The sequence below is a fragment of the Myotis lucifugus genome, unplaced genomic scaffold (genome assembly GCF_000147115.1).
Source record: "Myotis lucifugus unplaced genomic scaffold, Myoluc2.0 scaffold_14, whole genome shotgun sequence".
In the NCBI taxonomy this organism is placed as follows: Eukaryota; Metazoa; Chordata; class Mammalia; order Chiroptera; family Vespertilionidae; genus Myotis; species Myotis lucifugus.
In genome coordinates, this window is record NW_005871062.1 from 9,784,512 (window position 1) to 9,808,522 (window position 24,011).

The 24,011-nt window shown below is 39.6% G+C and overlaps 1 protein-coding gene across 3 annotated transcripts in view; it reads left to right on the forward strand.

Annotated features, from left to right (window-relative positions):
* Positions 1–24,011, forward strand: part of EHHADH (enoyl-CoA hydratase and 3-hydroxyacyl CoA dehydrogenase) — a 43,162-nt gene that overhangs the window by 13,791 nt on the left and 5,360 nt on the right. For all 3 annotated transcript variants that reach the window (XM_023750595.1, XM_006084829.3, XM_023750596.1), the window contains 2 exons: positions 8,579–8,683; positions 19,881–20,222. In XM_023750595.1, the coding sequence (XP_023606363.1) occupies positions 8,579–8,683; positions 19,881–20,222 (447 nt within the window). The remainder of the gene's footprint in view (positions 1–8,578; positions 8,684–19,880; positions 20,223–24,011) is intronic.

A 24,011-nucleotide genomic window follows, 5' to 3' on the forward strand; every position in this document is an offset into this window, starting at 1 on the left:
CCCGCCCCCACACATGCCCTCACCCCCTGTTGTCTCTGTCCATTCGGTTATGCTGATATGCATGCATACAAGTCCTTTGTTTGATCTCGCCCCCTTACCCCCACTCTCCCCTACCTTCCCTCTGAGGTTTGATGGTCTGTTTGATGCTTCTATGTCTCTGGATCTGTTTTTGTTCATCAGTTTATGTTGTTCACTATATTCCACAAATGAGTGAGATCATGTGATATCTTTCTTCAGCTGGCTTAGTTCACTTAGCATAATGCTCTCCAGGTCCATCCATGCTGTTTCGAATGGTAAGTGTTCTTTCTTTTTACAGCAGTGTAGTATTCCATTGTGTAGATGTACCACAGTTTTTTTAATCCACTCAATGAGGGTTTTTTTTAAAAAATATACATTTTTTATTGATTTCAGAGAGGAAGGGAGAGAGAGAGGGGGATAGAAACATCATTGCTGAGAGAGAATCATTGATTGGCTGCCTCCTGCACACCCCCTACTGGGGATTGAGCCCACTACCTTGGCAGGTGCCCTTGACCAGAGTCAAACCTGTGACCCTTCAGTCCACAGGCTAATGCTCTAACCACTGAACCAAACCAGCTAGGGCAATGAGGGTTTTATTATAGTTCCAGTGTCTACTCATAGACACTTTTGTTCACATAGGGTATATTATATTCAGATCTAATTTATAAATTGTATTATAAACTGGAACTAAAACCAGAATTTTCCAGGAAAGATTTCAAGTTTTAGAGTGGAAATGACTGAATTTTTCATTTCCAAAGTATTAACTATAAATTTGTTCTCTTTTAATAGGGAATGTAAATATTGAAACTCTGGAAAACATTTAGAGACCCTAAATTTACACAATACCATAAGATACATAAAGATATTTTCAGTTGAGATAAGGTTGGAAGAAAGAACATATACAACTATTTACTCTAAACAGGTATAAATAATTATGAGACCTTGGGTCAGTCACTTTGCCTTTTTGTGCCATAGTTTTCTTATAAATGTGGGTAATAATAGTATCTGCCATCTTTACAGTGTGGTAAAGATAAGTTAATACAGTGTGCTTAGAACAGTCCTAGACATGGTAATGACTTCATAAGTTTCAGCTATATATTATTATTCTCCTATCTGTCCTCTTAGTTAAGAGGAGATTTTAGTAAAAATAAGATGAGGGGCAATAAAAAATAAGATGAGGATATTGGTAATAGACTTCAAGAAGGTGTTTTAGAATCAAAGACCTGAGTTTGAACACCAGTTCTACTACAGTCAAACAATATGCCTTATACAAGTTAAATTTTATTCATTCATCCAGCAACTATTATTAATCTTCTCTCATATGGCAGGCCTTGTTCTAGGCATTAAGCCTGGAGCAGTGAATCAATGCAACAAATATTTCTGCCTTCATGGAGATTATATGGAGAAAACAATGACAGTCACCATCTATATATATAAAAGCCAAGCAACCAGAACGCTAGAACGACTGGAATGACCAGAACGACTGGTTGCTATGATGCGCACTTTGGTGGCCAACTGCCCCTCCCTCCAGTCGGCCCCCCCAACCTTCTACGCCCCCTCCCCCCAGCCGGCCCAGCCCCCGATCACCCCCCCCCCCTCCCCAATTGGGAGCGGGGTCTGCCGGCCTGGTAGACAAGCAAGTGGAGATGTCAAGTAGACAGTTGAATAGACTGGCCTGGATTTAGGAGTGAGGTCTTCTGAACTCTCAGCCTCCGTTTTCTCATCAGTAAAACAAAGCAATTCTGAGGAACAATGAAGTTACATGACATGCTTCTGTCACGTAGAAGATTTTTCTAAATGGTAACTGTGGGGAGCAGAATAATAACCCCCCAAAGATACTCACGTCCTAATCCCCAGAACCTGTGAATATGTTACCTTACATTAAAAAGGTACTAATGTAGCCTGGCCAGCATAGCTCAGTGGTTGAGCATAGACCTATGAAACAGGAGGTTAGGGTTCATTTCCCGGTCAGGGCACATGCCCAGGTTGTGGGCTCGATCCCCAGTGTGAGGTGTGCAGGAGGCAGTGGATCAGTGATTCTCTCTCATCATTGATGTTTCTATCTCTTTCTCCCTCTCCCTTCCTCTCTAAAATCAATACAAATACATATTTTTTAAAAAAGGTACTAATGTAATTGAATTAGGGATCTTTAGTGGAAGATTAGTTTTTATTTTCCAGGTGGGTCGAATTTATCACAAGAATCCTTAGAAGAGGGAGCCAAGAGGTCAGAGAGGAGAGCAGCTACTACACGGGTACCTTTGTAGATGGAGGAAAGGCCACAAGCCAAGAAGTGTAGGCCGCCTCTAGAGCAGTGGTTCTCAACCTTCCTAATGCCGCAACCCTTTAATACAGTTCCTCATGCTGTGGTGACCCCCAACCATAAAATTATTTTCGTTGCTACTTCATAATTGTAATTTTGCTACTGTTATGAATCGTAATGTAAATATCTGATATGCAGAAAGTATTTTCATTGTTCACGACCCACAGGTTGAGAACCGCTGCGAGTCTAGAGGCTGGAAAGGACAAGAAAGCGATTCTTCCTTAAAGCCTCCAGAAGGAACGCGGTTCGTTCTGCTGAGCTCTTTTAGACTTCTGACGTCCTAAGCTAAGATCACACATGTGTGTTGTCTTCTGATGCTATGTGTTTGTGGTAATCTGTTATAGCAGCAATAGGAAACCCGTACAGTAGCTGTAAATAATGATGATACTAAAAGTCTTTCTTTGTTTGGAAATTTTTTTTTTACTAAGAATGGATGTTAAAAATAATTGTCACTAAAAGGTAAAGATTCCTTACTGATGGAGGGGAAAAAACACCTACAAGTGTTGCAGGAGCTGATCCCATACAAAATTAATAAGCAAATAGATTTGGATTAAATTAATAAGTAAACATATTCTGATCTTCTGAAATTCATAAGAGAGGTAATTCTGGAAAGTGGATCGATGGCAGCACCAACTATTGCTTCTCCACAAGTCCCTTAAAGTGCCAGCTGAAAACAACTGCATCTTTAGCAGTGATCACAAAAGATGTGCTTGAACACATTGCAGTTCATTCTCTGATGTTCTCTGTCCAATCAGGTGACAAGAACTGCAGTGCCCTGTTCTTTCTGCGTTTACTTTCTAGGTCCTGTCCTCCTCGTTCACGGAACAGCACAGAAAGCCAAACCTCTATTCTCTTAGAGCTGATTCCCAGCCCTGATGGGATTCTTTGTGATGATTCATGGTACGGGGATGCCCCCAGATCTCTAGACTTTGATGAGACTCCTCTTATTATCTAGAACACCCAGGGAGTGGCACTTTTATCCTGCCTGCCTTTAGGTATAGGTGAGGTTTCTCTATATTTTAACAAGGTGTTGAGGGTAAGTTCTACACCCAGGGCTCCTAGGCAGGAATAGTAAGTATCAGCAAATTTCATTTCATGATCAAAACAAAAGAACCAGACAAACCGAAATCTCAAAACTAAACCCCAAATCTAAAGCCTATGGAAATATTGTGGCATAAAAATGAAGCATAAATGTGAGCCTGCTGAAACAGATTTTAAAAAATAAGAATTTTAGAAAATTCACATTATTACAAAATAAGAAAGAAAATAGTTTATTAAACAGGAATACCCTGTTTCTTTTTTTTTTTTTAAATATATTTTATTGATTTTTTACAGAGAGGAAGGGAGAGAGATAGAGAGTTAGAAACATCGATCAGCTGCCTCCCGCACATCTCCCACTGGGGATGTGCCCGCAACCCAGGTACATGCCCCTGACCGGAATCGAACCTGGGACCCTTCAGTCCGCAGGCCGACGCTCTATCCACTGAGCCAAACCGGTTTCGGCAGGAATACCCTGTTTCAATTCAAAACATTAGCCACAATTATTTCTTTTTGAAGCAACAAAAACAGATGTCATAGAACAGACAACAGAATCAGCAAAATGGAGGATAAATAGAGACACATTTATAGAATTCAGAAGAATTTAACAAAAAGATACATAAAATGTAAATGAAGGTAGAAGACATGGAGGGTATGTAATAGAGGTCTGTTATGAATAATAAGAGCTCCCAAAGCATGAAGCATGAAGGTGAGAAATAACCAAAGGGAAAAATAGAAGAATTTTTTCAGTTAGGAACTAGAATCAGAGATTGTATTTTAGTAAGCACACCATTTTCCTGGAAAAACTGATGAAGCAATATCAATGCCTGATACATTTTGGTATAGATTTTAAACTCTCAGGAAATAGAATCATGCAGCCTTCCTAAGGATAAGAACAAAATCCAACAAAAGGCTACTTTCAAAATAACTTCAATCACTCCATCAACAGATAAATGCTAAATGTATGGAACATTCATATATTAAGATGGTCTGCAGTCTTTAAAATGATCATCTAAATTAAGAGTTCTTAAAGTGTGATTCAGGCACTGATGGGTATTGCTGAGACCACTATGAAGTCAGAACTATTTTCATAGTCATAGGCCATTACTTGCCTTTTCTACTCTCATTCTCTCCCATGTGTACGGTGGAATTTTCCAGAGCTTATTGTATGCCATCTCACATCAGAACAAATTGAATGCAGAAGTGAATATGAGAACCCAGTGGTCTTCTATTAAGCCATAGATGAAAGAAATCTGCAAAGATATATAGCAACTAGAGGCCCGATGCACGAAATTTGTGCAAGAGTAGGCCTTCCTTCCCCCGGCTGCCGGCACCAGCTTCCCTCTGGCACCCAGGACCTAGGCTTCCCTTGCAGCCCTGGCTTTGGCCGGAAGGTCGTCCGGAAGGACATCTGGTCTAATTAGCATATTACGCTTTTATTATTATAGATGACACTCTTCTCACTACATTTTTAACAATTTGAACACACAGTTATTTTGCATAAAAATTTATTTATGTTAACATATAATAAAAAGCATTTTTAAAGTTCTCAGTTTTAATTTCTAATACAGTAACTATTGATAGAAATAACCCATGTAAGCAGAAGCTCTTTGGAGTGCTCTGTGATTTTTAAGAATGCAAAGGGGTCCTAAGACTAAAAAGTTTGAGAACTGTTAATCGAAATTCATATGTTTGGACACGGAAACCACAATACAAAACTATATACAGGATCCAAATTCCTCCTCTTATAGAATATGAAAGGGAAGTTAGAAAAACTCCCCATGCTTTAAAATTATTAAATTTCTTATCATCAATAAATTAAAATTTGTTGTAATTTGTGATGGTATGAAAAGGCACACATTTAAGAAAATGAACTATTTTAAGTATCCAATGTAGAATTTATAAGAGGATGCTTACAATCCAACATGAGTTTATTCCGCAAAATAGGAAGGAAGCAAAGAAGCATAAGATTTAGGAGGAAGTTGTAATATAGCTGACCTGTGAACAATGTAGGGTGCCAACCCCCATGCACTTGAAAATCCATGTGTAACTTTTGACACCCCCCCCAAACTTAACTACTAGTAGCCTGCTGTTGACCAGAAGCCTTACCGATAATATAGTTGATTAATACATATTTTGTGCATTATATGTATTATATACTGTATTTTTACAATAAAGCAGGTGAGAGAGAAGAAAATGTTATTAAAATCATAAGAAAGATAAAATACATTTATAGTACTGAATGTATTTGTTGAAGAAAATCCGCATATACGTGGACCCTCACAGATCAAACTCATGTTGTTCAAGGGTCAACTATAGAATGAAGTGAGTCTATAAATTCCAAGTTTACAGAAATTAAAGCATGTGGGCAAACACTGAGGAATTTGTGGCCCTGTTTTCAGTATTAAGTCTGAAAGACAAGAGTATCTTGGGGAAAATCAGGAAGAAATCTGGTTTATTTGACAAAAAGAAATGAAGTGAACTATGACTGGCCTTTTCCAAAGTTCAGCAGTTTTTAGAAATATCACTTTTTAACATGATGAGAAGAGATAAAAACAGTAAGAATATGATGGATTTTGACTTGCGTAGAAAAGGTCACAGTGAATTAGAAGAAAGCTAACATTAGAATTATACAGCTATCTTTTTAAGTAATCTGTACAATTTTAGGGGGACTTTAAAATGACATTGGGAAAGGGTTCCATGGAGGAACATTTTTCTAAAGGTCGGAAAGAAGCCAGGAAAATATAGGAAAAAATTGAGATTACCCAGCAGGGAGAAGTCTCCTTATAGTAGCTCTAGGCAGGGCTCTTATTAGAGCCCATTGGACAGTGGTTGTGCTCTACACTGAGGGAAGCACAAGAAGAAACAAGCTGAAATCTCAGCCTGAGAATTTGGGTTGTATATACAGAGCTGGGTCTTAGGTCCTTGGCAGAATAGAAGTACCTGGAATCTCATTGACTCTGTCAGTAGAGCGTTGGTTCTCCTCTGCTTTTGTGAAATCCACCCAAAAGAAATCATTAAAGCTGAAGGAGCCCTGGCTGGTTTGGCTCAGCGGTTAGAGCGTCAGCCTGGGGACCGAAGGGTCTCAAGTTTGATTCCCTCTCAAGGGCACATACCTCGGCCGGTAGGGGTGCGTGTGGGAGGGAATCAATCGCTGTATCTTTCTCATGTTGATATTTCACTCCTCTCTCCCCCCTTCTCCCTCTCTTGCACTCTCTCTAGAAATCAATGGAAAAAATATCTTCCAGTGAGGATTATTTAAAAAAAAAAAAGCTAAAGGAATTTTCAGTCCATCAGTGGGTAGTTCTTGTTACCCCTGGTTAGTTGCCTCAAAGATCCCTTTAGTGCTCAGGTTCCCGTCCGTCCTCCCTCCCTCCCTCCCTCCCTCCCTTCCTTCCTTCCTTCCTTCTTTTTTTCTTCACTTACCCTGGTGAAGCTGATTCACTCACCCCTCACCCTAGTGATTTTATACACAGGAGACTTGACCCCCGAAGCCTCTCACCCACTCCCCACCACCCTCCTCACCCCAGGAGGAAATCTGGAAGCCTGTTTTCAAAGGCACTTCCAGAAAACTGCCCAAATATTGCTGTTACAGTAATCCATGCCAAAAGTTTTTGAACTGTCTATCTCAGTGGTCGGCAAACTCATTAGTCAACAGAGCCAAATATCAATAGTACGATTGAAACTTCTTTTGAGAGCCAAATTTTTTAAACTTAAACTATATAGGTAAGTACATTGTTATTAACTTAATTAGGGTACTCCTAAGGCTTAGGAAGAGCCACATTCAAGGGGCCAAAGAGCCGCATATGGCTCGCAAGCCACAGTTTGCCGACCACGGGATCTGATCAAGACCCATTTGTAGCTCTTGGAAGCACTAAAAAGAACCAGGCATGGAGGGTTTGTCTCAGAGATGGCATCTACCAACACTGTCTACGAGAGCAGCAAAGACCGTGAAATTGTTGCCATCAATACTGATTTGATGATCACTTTTCAAAAGGAAGATGGTATTGGCAGAAAAGCAAGTAATATGTCAAACTTCTGGAACCCCCTAGAGGTACCATTCTGTACTGGAGGCTGCCAGAGCCACCACTGGACACTGGATGTTCCTGGCACCACCACCAGACACCAGATGTACCACCTGAGATATGAGATTTAAGCAGCTGCTGTTGCTTAGTGTCAGTAACTCCTGGACTAAAAACGCTTAGTAGAGCACTCCATTCGCCAACCTTGGTGTCATGGGACACACCCTAGCTGCCTAGGGTCTGAGGGCTCAAAAGCTCGGACAATAGTGATTCCACAAATTAATGAGGTATCAAGATTCTGGGTAGCCAAAAAAAAAAAGTGATGGAAGTTCACCCCAGTTATCCTGTGTAACTTTTTAAAATTGAGTTGAGGGAGGGAGGGAGGGAGAGAGAGAGAAAAAGAGAGAGAGAGAGAGAGAGAGAGAGAGAGAGAGAGAGAGAGAGGGAGAGAGGGAGAGGGGGGGAGAGAGAGAGAGAGAGAGAGAGAAGAGAGAGATGAGAGTGAAACATCCACCAACTGCCCTGACTAGGAATTGAACCTGAAACTTTGGTATATGCCATGACCAGGAATTGAACTCACCACCTTCTGGTATACGGGATGACACCCCAACCAACTAGGGCCTGTGTAATTTTGATTATAACTTATATAATGTCAACTTAATACATTTTTCCTCTGTCTGCCCAACCATATTTATCTTCGGGCACTGTCTTATGTGTGTGTGTGTGTGTGTGTGTGTGTGTGTAATCAATGACAGCCTTTGGTGCATATGATATGAGATACTGGTACTACTCTGCTACTACCTCTATGATTATAATTTAAAACAATCATCTCATATTTATATAGAGATCTATAGTTTATAAAGTGCTTCTATAGATATTATTTCTAGAATAAAGAGAGAATATGTTATTTTCACTTAATACTCAGAATTACTAACGTAAACATAATCATTCCCATTTATCAACAAGGAAATTATAGTCCTAAACAGTTCTTTATGGTAACACAAATAGTAAAAGATAGTGCTGGAGCTTGAATCTACATTTTCTGGTTACCCCTTCAGTGATCTTTCTACTACAGCTGTCATTTATTTTATTTAACAATAGGTTTATATTCAGAACAGAGGCCCTCCCTGCTTTTGCTTTAATCTCACATTGTTCTGTGACTTGTTTTGTTTTGTTTTAGGAAGACATGTTTTGGCAGATGAAGCACTCAAGCTGGGTATTCTAGATGAAATTGTCAACTCAGACCCAGTTGAAGAAGCAATCAAATTAGCCCAGAGAGTTTTAGGTAAGAAGATAATAAAAATAGCCCCAAATTGGAAACAAGCTAAATGTTTATCTTAAGAAACTCCTTAAATATCTTCTGGTACATCCAAGTGATGCAATATGACACAGCTTTAAAATGAATGAGAAACTATGTATTGAGTGCCATGGTATGAGTGCCATGATATCGTTTATTAAATGTAAAAAGCATCATTGTGTATAGTGGTTTACCATTTGTGAAATAAGAAAGAGGGGATGGGATTGAATGCCTATATGGGAAGAATGTATATATATAACTGTTTGTGTATAAAATATTTCCATAAGGATTCATAAGAAATGGCTAATGGTTGTCTCTGGGAATGGGGCTGGTCAGCCAGAGACACAATTGGAAGGAGACTTTTTATTGTTTACTAGAGGCCTGGTGCATGAATTCATGCATGGATGGGGTCCATCAGCCTGGCTGGTGATTGGAGCCAATAGGGGGGCCAGCTTGCTGGGGGGACAGACCATGGGAGGTTGGCCCCAGAAACAAGCTAACCAACGGCTGATTCCATGAGGAATCGGGCTCCCTCCTCCCTCCTGTCTGGGTCCGGGGTATGGGTGAACCAGATTTGGGGCTGTCAGGACCCCAGCAGCAAGGTCTGGGTTAGTGCGCAGCACAGCTTCTGGCTGGTCGTTCAGTCGTAATGGTCGCTTGGGCTTTTATATATATAGAATCTTCTGTACCTTTTGAATTTTTATTAAATGAATGCATTTTCTATTAAGAAATACAATTAAAACTAAAACAAACAAGCAAATAAACATTTCAGCAAATAGAAGACAAGCTCTATAATTGACCACAATAAAAACGTGGTTCCGTTTCTGTGAGCTATGTTTTCTCTCTCATTGGTTTCTCACTGTATGGAGTCATGCCATCCTTTAAGAGTTCTTTGGTGTGGCACTCCTCGAGTTTTTCTTTCCTTTTCTAGCTGTTTCTTTTTAGTGTATGGAAGTTGGCAGCAAGATGGAGAGGGTTACAGAGTGTTAGAAAAAATAATTGGAAAGAGTGCTGGTTATAGGCAGAGCAGGGCGTTCACCTCGCTACTTGGTGGCAGGCAATGGCTTGGTGTCATTCAAAGGCATTCTTTTGAAAAAATCATTCTTTTGCTGACCCTGGTAGGGACCAAACGCTTTTCTGAAAATCGTTCTTTTTGTGGCTCTAGCCAATTACTGTCAATGCCATAAGAAAAGCTTGAACTGGAGAGGCCAGGGTCTGTGCGGGGAGAATACTGGTGACTCATAAAGAGAATCTGCAAGTCTTTGCCCAAATGGGAATGAGTTTCCTGCTGTCTTTCTCTGCCTTCCAGACAGACTTCAGCACATTTTCACCCCTGGCTTCATTGTGCCTCCTGAGAGGCTTATTGTTGTGTTGGCAGTCACCTGGTTGGCCAGCAGCAAAGGCTATTTACATTTGGAGGTGCCTAAATTATTTTTTGGTTGGGAGCTTAAATAGACTGTTATTTACACCCGTGGTCTTAGTTTGTAAAGAACCCGATTTCAACAGGGAGTTCTTTTCCTGAACTGATTTCCTTAGATTCAAGGGGATCATGGTCTAGTACATTTATAAAATTGTCTGTTTTCATTTTTTAAAATTGATTTCATTTTCAAAATTAATTTAAATTAAAAGTTTTAAACAGGTGTGTGTTTTTTTTTTAATTTGTAAAATTTATAAAAGTCTACTCAATCTCAGTCACATTACACAGTTTGTCCACTTGATGGCACCCAAATATTGAGGAGGAATCATCTGCTTTAAAACTTGGTAATTCACCTGTTAACAGTAGGGGAAATGATTCTGGGCTTTGGAAAATTATGTATAACTATTTTAAGTTATAGTCATGAATACTATTTAGAAATACGTAAAATTATTTGTGTATAAAAGTGTCTAAAATATAAACTTACATATATTCTATAATTATAGCTACATAAAATATGTATGAATACAGACAAAAAATTTAAAGGAGATATGCAGAAATGAAAACAAGTTAGTTTTTACCCCCAAATTTTATAAATGACCTTTTCTTTGTTTTGTTTTTTTCTTTATTGGGGTATAATTTACACACACAAAAATTCTCCCATTTTAAATATAGAGACAGATTAAATTTTGTAGTTGTTTAGTTATGTAGTCACAATAAAAAAGATGTAGTTCTATCACCCTAAGAAGTATTCTCATGCCTCTTTCCAGTAGATTCCCTCCCACAGACAGCCACTCACCTGCTTTCTGTATTGTTTTTTTAGAATTTCTCATAGATGGAATCACACATATAGTATCCAATCTTTTATTTGACTTCTTTCACTTACCATGTTTTTGAGATTCATCCATATTGTTTCATGTATTAATATTTTCTCTTTTAAATTACTAAGTAGTAATCTATAGTATGGATATATCACAATTTGTTTACTCACTTGTCAGTTGATGTATATTTAGATTATTTCCACTTTAGGCCAGGGGTGGGCAAACTTTTTGACCCGAGGGCCACAATGGGTTCTTAAACTGGACCGGAGGGCCGGAACAAAAGCATGGATGGAGTGTTTGTGTGAACTAATATAAATTCAAAGTAAACATCATTACATAAAAGGGTACGGTCTTTTTTTTTTTTTAGTTTTATTCATTTCAAACGGGCCGGATCCGGCCCGCGGCTGACTTTAGGCTCTTGACAGGGAATCGAACCCAATGACCTTCGGTACAAGGGCCAACGCTCTAAACACTGAACAACTGGCCAGGGTGGGCTCCAGTTTTTTGTTTTGGCTGTGACCTGCATTGTGTCTCTTTTAGTGTTTAGGGCTTAGAATCCTATGGAAAATTCTGGAACTTTTTCTTTCTTTCTATTTTTATTTTATTTTATTTTATTTATTTACTAGAGCCCCAGTGCACAAAATTTGTGCGTGAGTGGGGTCTCTAGGCCTAGCCGGCGATCAGGGCCGATCAGGGCCACGCTGATCAGGGCCGGGCCAGAGAGGAGGCGACAGTCGCTGGGCCAGGAGTGGAAGGAATGGACACTGGACCCCGATGCCACCATCGTTGGCACACCCCCGCCGCGCGGTTCCCCGCCTTTCCCCTCCTTCCCTCGCCACTGCACCACCACTGCAGCGGGCAGGCAGTGGGCCAATCGGGGCCTGCTGGCCAGGGGAAGGGATGGGGTATGGGAAGTTGGCTGCTGGCCCCAAGGAGGGAGCTAGCCCTTGACTCCCATGGGAAAGGGGTTGCATCTACTTTCACCCACCCCTGGTTCCCTGTTCCAGCCTGGGGGCCTGCCAACTGGGGGGAGGGACCATGAGAGGTTGGCCGGCCAGGGGAGCACACTGGATAGCTTTCCTGCATTGAGCATCTGCCCCCTGGTGGTCAGTGCGCATCATAGCAACCAGTTGTTCTCATCATTCCGGTCATTCTGGTCATTACAGTCACTTAGGCTTTTATATGTATAGATTTTTAATTTTTATTGATTTCAGAGAGGAAGGGAGAGGGAGAGAGAGATATAAACATCAATGATGAGAAAGAATTATTGATCGGCTGCCTCCTGCACGCCCCCAACTGGGGATCGAGCCCACAACCCGGGCTTGTGCCCTTGACTGGAATTGAACCCGGACCCTTCTGTTCATAGGCCGATGCTCTAGCCACTGAGCAAAACCAGCCAGGGCAATTTCTTTCTATTTTTAAAAATGAGTTTCACTAGAATTCTATAATTTACTGCTGCTGCTTTGTAATAGGTAAATGCTAGAGAGACAAAGTAGAAAAATAGGATAGATTAATGAAGGTCTAGCTCAGAGAATCTTATCTACATTTGCCAGTTATTATCTTACCAAATGCGAAGTTTAGCTAGGCTTATTTATTTTGCCTTTCATTTTCATTTAAGGTCTTATGCTTTTCCTTTCTTTTTATGTTTCCTCAATTTTCTCTCTCTCTTTTTTTTTTCTTTAAATATAGTATGTGGTTATTTGGCAGAACAAAATTGATGGGTTGATTTGAAGAAAAGACTCCATAAAACTGTATTATAAAAATATATATTGATAGTTTATAAGAGATATTATAAAATATGTTAACAATAAGATATATCAATAATAAAATATATTAATACAAATCTATAGTTATGTGAAGCTGGTACCATTGTCTTGATCTAGAGGAATGGTTCTCAAACTTTATTGTGCATCAGAATCACTGGGACGGTCTGTTAAAAGAGACTGTAGGACCCCCTCACTACTTTCTGACTCAGTATGTCTGAGGTGGGGCCCAAGAATTTGCATCTCTAACAAGTTCTTAGGTGATGCTGATGCTGTGTTCTTGGGCTCACACTTTGAGAACAACTGGTGTAAGAGAACAAGGGGAAGAATGGAGATAACTTTTCCTAGTTTTGACTTTTTACACCTGGCATGCAAACACTACCAGCAGTCTCAAAGATATTTGTAAATCAGTTACGAAAGGCATGGTTAAAATACATACATGTATGTTGCACACCTTGTGAATATACTAAAAAACCACTGAATTGTAAACTTTAGATGGTGACTTTTATGGTATGTGAATCATATCTCAATTTTAGGATACATGTAAAATTTTTGTTTCCTTTTCCCATTTGTAAAAATATTCTATTAATTCAGCCTATTTCCACCCCCATCCTTACCCCCAACCCCACTTCTGAAATATTGACTTAAACAAATAAAAGGAAAAGGTTAACAGCACGTATTTAGTTTCCACATCCAATAGGAAAGGAGAGAGAGAAGGGAATTTCCAAGGGCAATATTGCAATCAGCAGTTTTGGAACCAGTTATGTGTGGGAGGGGATTGTAGAAGGTTAGCATGTATCTAAAAATGTGATTTGGGAAGTTGCTGCAAATTTCTCTACAAATTTAACGTGTATCCTGGAGATTTAACTGTGAAAGTTAATTAGCTTCATGCATCTTAATACTCTTTTATATGAAGCCTCTCAGACTACTGCCGTGCAATAGATTTAGCAGAGCAATTCAGATTTACTTGACCAAGCCAGATTGCTTTGGCTACACTGGGGAGAGCAGGGTCCTGTAAAATGCTATTTATTTGCACTTGCATTTGGCCTGTAGCCTGCTTTTACCCAAATGGAGTGAGAACTCCTGATTACCACGTGCATATTTCTGGCATGAAGCTGAAAATGTGTGTTATTCAAAGATGGGCACAGGGGACATCAGACTGGGAGCCTCCACACAGGAACCTAATGCTCTGCTTTTGTCCCTGTAATGACCCCTGGTCCTGTGACCGCACTGGGCTGTGTTAGCCATTTTTAACAATTCTAATTCTGCCTAAAGACCTTGGTCTTTTTGTTCATTTTGATTTTGTGGCTTTAAAAAAATCTTAGTGGTTCCATATGTCTTTCTCTTCACTTTATCTTTTGCTCTTTGTAATTTATTTTTACTCTCTATGAACATTTATATAAACTTATTTCACAGGAGCAGAGTGACTGCCTTACGTAGGAGGCCTAAGCACGTGTCTAAATTTAACTTCCCTTGGAGGTACTGCCCAACTTCTGTGGGTGCCTCCCGCAAGCCTGGGAAGGTACAGTTCTGTCTGCTCTCTACAGAGCTGCTGTGATAGACACAGCTTACTGTTTATCAGAATGAGAGAAGAGAGAGTCCTTTATGCCTTAGGAAACCATTTCTATAAAGGGCGCGCTGTCTCTTCATCCTAGGCAGAAAAAAAAAAAATCTCTTCCTGTAAGTTTACCGGAAAGGAAAGAGGGAAAATAATTGCCCCCTTTTCTTCCATTAGGAGCGTGGTTCACTTTTTTAAAACAAAATCAAAAATTTAATATTATGCCTTAGAAAACCTTGAAGAATTAAGAAAAAAAATGGAAATAATTTGATCATAAGCACTTTTGAATCAGAAATCAGTTCTTCTCTTACCCATTTTCCTATGCAGCGAACGCTAGTGCTGGATTGCTCACACTTGCTTCTCTTATTATGTAGGTACAGTTGAATGACTTTAAAACTACCAGGACTCTAAAACTACCAAGTGTGTAAGACGTACACTTTGAAAACATCAGACCTATAGACCCAAAGGGGAAATTCTGAATATATTTTGTAGTAATAAACTGAAATGTTAAGGTAACAACATCCTTCAGTTACAGCTACAACAAGAAAGGGATGGGAAATGGTATGGGGGAAAAGTGATCTATGATGGTGCTCTGATCCCAGCCTCTCCAGTGGGTACACTTCTCTTGGCCCTAGGCTGGTTGGGACAAGTACCGTGGGAAGCTCCCAGGATGCCCACTGGCAGCCTGAGAGGTTCTAAGTATCCCCAGGGTAACAGGCTTATGCTGATCAGCAATATTTACTGTACACAACGAAGCAGGCTTTGCTTTTATTTTTTCTTGTCCTTTTTTTTTTTTCTTCTTCTTCTCTTTCCTTTTCAATCTCTGTCTCAGAGTAAACTTGCCAGGAGCTGTAACTGTCCTTGGTACAGTGGCTGGCATAACACTCTGCTCTTGGACCTCCCAGAAGCTACACCTCACAATCAACAGTTGAATTGTTTAAAAAAATACTCATGCCTACCTTTAAAGACACTTAGCTGAGTCTATGGTGGAGCCTGGGCATCTAACCTTTTCAAACTCCTCAAATAATTCTGATGTGTCCTATGGAGTTGAGAATCAGCCCGTTGTGGTGGAAACAGTGGCAATGTCACAAGGACAGAGATCGCTGTAAGATATCCCAGGCTAGGCCTGTACTGGGCATAGATTGCATCAGTCCCCTATTTATACTACAACACTGACAGCTCATCCCTCTTCCCTCAATCCTCTTGGTTCCTCCACACACTTGTCCTCTCCTTACTGTCCACTCTTGTCTTCCTTTTGGGCCACCAGAAATTAAATCAGGCCCTGGAAAGGTTTCCATCCTTCTCTGCTGAACTTGCCTTTCCAAAGCTTGAGGATTGGGCTAACTCATTGGGTAAATGGGCAAGTAACTGGTAGCCTGTTGGGTAGAGTTCATGTTTTTCCAACAATAGTAGTGTGAATAGGGACTACATGCTGCTAACTGCTGTCTTTCCTGCCTTTCCTGAATCCTATTCTTAACATCATCTGGTAAAGCATCAATTTAAAAATTCATTCTTGCCCAGCCAGCTCAGTGATTGAGCATCAACCTATGAACCAGGAGGTCACAGTTTGATTCCCGCTCAGGGCACATGTCCAGGTTGATCCCCAGTGGGGGACATGCAGGAGGCAGCCAATCAATGATTCTCTCTCATTGATGTTTTTATCTCTCTCTCCCTCTCCCTTCCTCTCTGAAATCAATAAAAATATATTTTAAAGATAAAATAAAATCCATTCTTTTCAGCTCTATGTAGTAATCAAGCATTAAAATAGTCTCCCTTCCTATGTTAAAAAAAAAAGTTGAAATTATACAATGCTTCACAGATATACTTCCAAGTGGACGTGATTACATCCCAACCGTACTTGCTCTCTGTTGGACACATAGTAACACAGGAATGCCAGACAGGCTCACATTCCTATGAGGTTTGGTAGGTTTTATGTTTAACCAAAGTGTACATTTTTGATATGATGTTTTATTCTTGAAGAGATGATGGTACTTTTTAGAAAGCAGTTTATGGTATACTGTTTTAGAAAACAGTTTTGATAATGTAATTTATTCTCTATCCATATGTTTTTATTGATTTCAGAGAGGGAGAGATCGATAATCATCTATGGGCTGCCTCCTGCACTTCCCCTAATGGGGATCAAGCCTGCCACCTGGGCATGTGCCCTGACTTGGAATTGAATCATGACCTCCTGGTTCATGGGTTAACGCTCAACCACTGAGCCACACCAGCTAGGCATATATTTATTCTTTTATGCAAACTTTAAGAATCATTCTATTGAGTTATTTTTAAAAAATATAACAATAAGGGTTCTGATTAGAAATTTATATATAATGTACATATATGGAAATATTTTTATGCTTTAAATATTATATCATTGGCTCTCTCTCCTAATTAAGGTCTTATTTTATGTTCTTCAATAAAATATTATATTATCTTCATAAAGGTCTTATGTTTTCTAGGAATTTTTTAACAACTTTAATGAGGCATAATTTACCTTATAAAGTTATGCAACCGTCTCCATAAATCAGTCTTAGGACTTGTTCACTACTACAAAAAGTGCCTTCATGACTTTTTGCAGCTAGCCACCAGCCTTAGGCAACCACAGATCTTTCCATCTCTATCCATTTGTCTTTTCTGGACCTATACTATAAACAGCATCATACAATAGGTAATCTTTTGCATCTAGCTTCTTTCAGTTAGCGTAATGTTTTTGAGGCTCATCTGTAGCAGGTATCAGTAGCTTGTTCCTTTTATTGCTGAGTAGTGTTCCATTGTATGGCTATGCCACATTTTCTTTATCTATTCATCAACTGATGGATATTCAGATTGTTTCCAGTTTTGAGTTCTTATGAATAATGCTGCTATGAATATTCATATAAGTTTTATATAGCTATATGTTTTCATTTCTCTTGGGTGGATTCCTAGGAGTAAAATTGCTGGGTTGAACAATAAGTTTATGCCAGTGGTCAGCAAACTCATTAGTCAACAGAGCCAAATATCACCAGTACTTCTTCAAAATAGACTCGCCCAGGCCGAAAACCGACTTCTGCGCTTGGGCCACGAAGTTTCAGTCGCAGTGTACGCGCGCCCCCACGTGGTATTTTGTGGAAGAGCCACACTCAAGGGGCCAAAGAGCCGAATGTGGCTTGCGAGCCGCAGTTTGCCGACCAAGGGTGTATGCTATCTTTTTAAGAAACTGTCAAACTGATTTCTAAAGCTGATGTGCTGTTTGACATTCTCAGGGTTCCAGTTACTCCACATCATCACCAACATTTGATATTGATGTCTTTTCTATGATAGTCATTTTAGGGGTCTGTATTAGTTATATATAGCTGCATAACAAATTCCCCCAAAATTTAGCTGCTTAAAGTCAAACATTTTTTAAAGGTTACAGTTTCTGTGGGTCAGGAATCTGGGCATGGTTAGCTAAATCCTCTGGTTTAGGATTTCACATAACGTTACATTCAGGTGCTGTGGGAGCTGTATTCATCTCAAGGCTAGACTGGGAGAGAGGATCTTCTTCCAAGCTCCTGTGGGTGTCTGCAGGATTCCGTTCCTTATGGCCCATTAAACTGAGGGCCTCAGTTCCTCTCGGGCTGTTGGCTGAAAGCCTCCTTCAGCTCTTTGTCACATGGGCTTCACCAAAGGGCAGCTGGCTGTCATCAGAGTGAGGAAGTGAGAGAGCAAGAGAGGGTGAGATTTTTGTACTTTAGTCTCAGAAATGAGGTTGATTAGAATCTGCCTATACATTCATTGTGGTTTGAATTTGCATTTCCTTAATGACTAATGGTGTTAAACATCTTTTCACATGCTTATTAGCCATTTGTATATCCTCTTTGGTGAAATAACCATTAAAGTTTTGTCCATTTAAAAAATTAGGTTGTTTGCCCTCTTGAGTCATCAGAATCCTTTATATATTGTGGATACAGATACTTATTAGATATTTGTTTTCATATTGTATTAGTTTTTCTATTGCTTTGATAATAAATTACCACAAGTTTAGTTTAAACAACACACATTTATTTTTTACTGATCTATAGGTTAAAAGTTCAGTAGGGGTCTTACTGGGGTAAAATCTAGGTGTCAGCAGCTTCACTCCTTTCTGGAGGTTGTAGGGGAGAACCCATTGTTGGTGGAATTCAGTACCTTGCGTTGTAGGACCAAGGTCCCTGTGTTCTTGCTGGTTGTAAACTGAGGGCTGTCCCTAGTTCTAGAGGCCACGGTGTTTCTTGGTTCTTGGTCCCCTTCCTCCTTCTTCGAAGCCACATCATCACCAATAGGTTGAGTCTTTTCCATGTTGCAACTTTCTGATCCTTTCTCATCAAATCTCTCCCTCACTATATAGCCAGGAAAGATTCTCCTCTTTTAAGAACTCATATGACTGGACTATGCCAACCTAGATAATACAGGATAATCTCTACATCTCGAGATCTTTAACCTTAATTACATCTGTAGAGTCCCTTTGCCATGTAAGATAATAAATTCATAAATTCTGGGGATTAGGAAGTGGACATTTGGTGGAGGTGGTGGAGTGGGCATACATATTTTCTTTCAATCTATGACTTATCATTTCATTTTCTTAATGATGGTTTTTGAAGTACAGAATTTTTTAATTTTAACACAATCTAATCAATTGATTTTTCTTTCATGGATCATGCTAAAAACACTTCACCTAACTCAAGGTCACAAAGGTTTAACCTATTTTCTAGAAATAGGTTAAATAGGTTTTCTTCTAGAAATTTTTATAGTTTTAGCTCTTCAATTTATGATCCATTTTGAGTTAATTTTTAAAAAATGTATTTTTATTGATTTCAGAGAGGAAGGGAGAGGGAGAGAGAGATAGAAACATCAATGATGAGAGAGAATCATCCACCAGCTGCGTCCTGCACCCCCCACCCCCACTGGGGACCAAGCCCGCAACCCAGGCATGTGTCCTGACTGGGAATCAAACCATGACCTCCTGGTTCATAGGTTGACGCTCAACAACTGAGCTATGCCAGCTGGGCTAATTTTTATATATGGTGTTAGATAAGGATTTAAGTTTATTTACTTTTTACATATGGATATCCAGTTGTCTCAGCAAACATATTTGTTGAAAAAAATCTTATTTTTTCTCTCAGTGAATTGTTTTGGTACCTTTGTTGAAAAGCAATTGGCCATAATTATAAGGATTTATTTCTGATCTCTCAGTTCTCTTCCATTGATTTGTATGTCTATCCTTGTACCAATATCACACTCTTCTTTTCTAGGTATTTTTAAGTCTTTGTTACTATTAGGAATCAAGTTAAAATTACCTTGAATCTAAAATATTATTAACTCAGAGCTATTTTCCTTAAAATGACTGACAGATTAATATTTAATCTATTATAAAATTGGAATAATAGGAAAATGCTGCTTTATGCTTCAATTAGGTAACTTGAAATTGCTTTGGAGCCATTAAATTTTTATGGAACAAAGTTGCAAAGATGTTAGAGACTTTGGTATTCATGTTATATTAAATATCTTGTTGAATAGCATTTAAGTTTGTACTTTGAATTTGAACAATTATCATTATTATTATTTACTCATTTTCTCTTAGTCTAAGTAACATTTCCAAAGATCTGATTTTCCTTCTTATTTCTTTCAGATCAGTCTCTAGAGTCCCGTAGACTCTTCAATAAGCCAGTGCAGAGCTTGCCCAACATGGACTCTATTTTCAGTGAAGCCCTTCTGAAGATGCGGAAGCAGCACCCTGGGTGCCTTTCTCAGGAGACTTGTGTCCGTGCAGTCCAGGCTGCCACACAGTATCCCTATGAGGTGGGCATCAAGAAGGAGGCGGAGCTGTTTATGTACCTTCGGCAATCGGGGCAGGCTAGAGCCCTGCAGTATGCTTTCTTGGCTGAGAGGAATGCAAATAAGTGGTCAGTTCCCTCTGGAGCATCCTGGAAAACGGCATCGGCACGGCCCATCTCCTCAGTGGGCGTTCTCGGTAAGAACATGGGGTGGTTAATGTCATTCTCTAAATCTGCACATGTGAAGTGCTACTACCATTTGCTTAGGGCCACTGGGTTCCAGGTTCTATGCTAGATATATTACATGTGTTAGCTAGCTTAATTTTCACCCCTGCCCATTAACTATCTTCTTTGTACATGTGAGGCCTAGAGACGCTAACCTTCTCAACAAGAAGCTAAATAAACACAAGTGGTGTAAGAGTCTGACACTAGATCTGTCTGAATCTGGACTCTGGGCATTTTTCACTCATCCCTTCCTCTTCTCTGTTTGAATCTGTCACTCCTGAATTTCCCAACAATGATGATTATTTGTACCACATTTTAAGGTGTGTCCTGTCACTCTTGCAGCTAGGAATTTGGAATGAAGTTTCTGTCTTTCTGGTCCCTGGAACCATTTCCTTCTCCTAGTTCAAAACCAACTATCCTCAAATCCATCTGAACCATGAAACAGGGGTTTACGTAAGTCTTTTGACCCTGGAATTTTTCCTTCCTCAGAAGCTAGCTCTCTGATTGGCTTCTTTGGGCCACTTTCCTAAGCTTCACTTGCTCTTAGTCTTGGCCCAAGAATGATCTTTTGTGGATTTTAAACCCTGTGAAATGGGAAGTAAAATGTTATGTGCTTCAGCTTGTGTACAGTCTTTTGGGGGAAGAGGTTCATAGTTTACTAAAAGCATCTACTTTCTTTCTTTTTTAGCATCAACTTTCTTCTTTTTTAAAAAAATATACTTTATTGATTTTTTCACAGAGAAAGGAAGAGGGATAGAGAGTTAGAAACATCGATAAGAGAGAAACATCGATCAGCTGCCTCCTGCACATCTCCTACTGGGATGTGCCTGCAACCAAGGTACATGCCCTTGACCGGAATCGAACCTGGGACCTTTCAGTCTGCAGGCCGACGCTCTATCCACTGAGCCAAACCGGTTAGGGCTAGCATCAACTTTCTTAACCCTCTCCTGGCTCTTTAGCACCCAACCCAACCTGGAGAGAAAGAGCCCACTCTATGCATCTTCTTAGTGTTATCTCAGTTAAGTTTTAGTATAAAATAGTTGGTTTTTTAAATTTTTCAATTACATTTGACATACAATATATAAGTTTAAGGTGTACAACATAGTGACTAGATATTTCTATAACTTACAAAGTGATAACTCTGGTAAATCTAGTACCTATCTGACACCAACCATAGTGGTACATACTACATACAATGGAATACTACTCAGTCATAAAAAAGAATGAAATCTTGCCAGGTGTGACAACATGAATGAACCTAGAGGGTTATGCTAAGGGAAATAAGTCAGACAGAGAAAAACAAATATCATATGATTTTACTTATATGTAGAATCTAAAAAATAAAATAAATGAACAAACAAAACAGAAACAAACTCATATTTACAGACATTTGATGGTTGCCAGATGGAAAGGAGTATTGGGGAGATGGGTGAAAAAGGGGAAGGGACAAGGGTCAGCAAATTGTTTCTGTGAAGTTCCAGATAATGAATATTTTAGGCTTTGTGGGCTATAGGGTCTCTGTTGCAACTACACAACTCTGCTATTGAGCACAAAAAAGCCATAGAGAACACAAAAACAAATTAGCATGATTGTGTTCCAATAAAACTTTATTTATAAACACTGAAATGTGAATTTGATATAATTTTATGTGTATAAAATATTATTATTATTTTTTTGGTTTTTCAACTGTTTTAACGTGAAAACATTTTTATTATTTATTTATTTATTTAAATATATTTTATTGATTTTTTATAGAGAGGAAGGGAGAGGGATAGAGAGTTAGAAACATAGATGAGAGAGAACCATCGATCAGCCGCCTCCTGCACACCCCCTACTGGGTATATGCCTGCAACCAAGGTACATGCCCTTGACCAGAATCAAACCCGGGACCCTTGAGTCTGCAGGCTGACGCTCTATCCACTGAGCGAAACCGGTTAGGGCACGTGAAAACATTTTTAGCTTGTAGGTAATACAGAAGTAGGCAGTGGGCCGGATTTGGTCTTTAGGGCCTTTAAGGTCTCCTCCAAGGTCTCAGAGTTGTTCTCTGCATTTTCTATCTTCAGGTGATAATGAGGGATCTTGTAGGGGATTTTTATGGGCCAATCATAGATCCCACACATACCCCTTAACCATTTTAGTGTCCAGAATTAGTCATATGATACAAGGGATGTGGAAAATATAGTCTCTTCTGAGTCCAGGAGGAAAATGAAACAATATGGGGAAGGGACAGCAACATCTTTGCAATTGAATAGTTTTCCATTCCTCTTACCTTTGCTGAAAACATTATTCCGTTTTCGTTTTCCTTCTCCAACCTGTATAGTTCAAGTTCCTCAATTTTACCCACTTCAATATGTTCTTTCCTCAAATACTTATTCAAATATCTTTATATTGAAGCTTTTCTTGATTCATTCAACCAAATATAATCTCTTTCCTTTGAATCATCAAATAAATTTAAATTTCTCAACTCACATCGTTTACTTTACCTTATAGGATGGATATTTGTGAACTTTTCTTCATCCCACTACTAGATTATAGGCTCCCTGAGGAGTGGTACTTTTCATATTTTTTGACAGTTTTATTGAGATGTAACTCATCTCTATATATAAAAGCTTAAGCAACCAAGTGACCGAATGACCGGTCGCTATGATGCACACTGACCACCAGGGGCAGACACTCAACTCAAGAGCTGCCCCCTGGTAGTCAGTGCGCTCCCACAGTGGTAGCGCTGCTTAGCTGACTGACTAGCGCCAGACATAGGGCTCACAACTGGTGAGCGCCGCTGGGGATTGACTGGGTGTGAGCCCGTGGCAGGCGCAGTGGGTCCAGGATGAGCGGGCGTGGCAGACAGGAACAACAGGTGGCGTTGCACTGCCAGTTTCGGCCCAATCCCCACAGGCCACGCCGAGGGACCCCACCAGTGCACAAATCTGTGCACCGGGCCTCTAGTATACCATAAAATTCTTTTAAAGAGTATAATTCAATGTAACATAGTATAGCAGCTATGGAAAACAGCATGGCAGTTCCTCCAAAAAAAAAAAAATAGAGGTACCATATGATCCAGAAATTCCACCTCTGAGTATATACCTGAAAGAATTGAAAGCAGGGGCTCGATTAGATATATGTACACTCATGTTTATAGCACATCGTTCACAAGAGCCTAAAGTAGAAACAATTCAAATGTCCATCAGTGGATGAATGAATTAACAAAATGTGATACATACATACAATGGAATATTATTCAGGCTTAAAAAGGTAGGAAATTCTGACATATAATAAAACTAACATAGATGAATCTTAAGGATATTATGCTAAGTGAAATAAGCTAGTCACAAAAGAACAACTTTTATATGGTTCCACTTATATATGAGGTACCTAAGGTAGTCGAAATCATAGAGCTAGAAAGTAGAATGGTGGTCACCAGTGGCTGGAGGAAGGGAGGAATGAGGATTTACGGTTGAATGGGTACAGAGTTTGTTTTTCAAAATGATAGGCATTCTGGAGATGGATGCACAACAATATAAATGTACTTAATACACTAAACTGTAAACGGATGTAAATTTTACAGGTATTTTATCACAGTTAACATTTTTAAAATATATTTTATTGATTTTTTACAGAGAGTAAGGGAGAGGGATAGAGAGTTAGAAACATCGATGAGAGAGAAACATCGATCAGCTGCCTCTTGCACACCCCTCACTGGGGATGTGCCCGCAACCCAGGTACATGCCCTTGACCGAATCAAACCTCGGACCCTTGAGTCC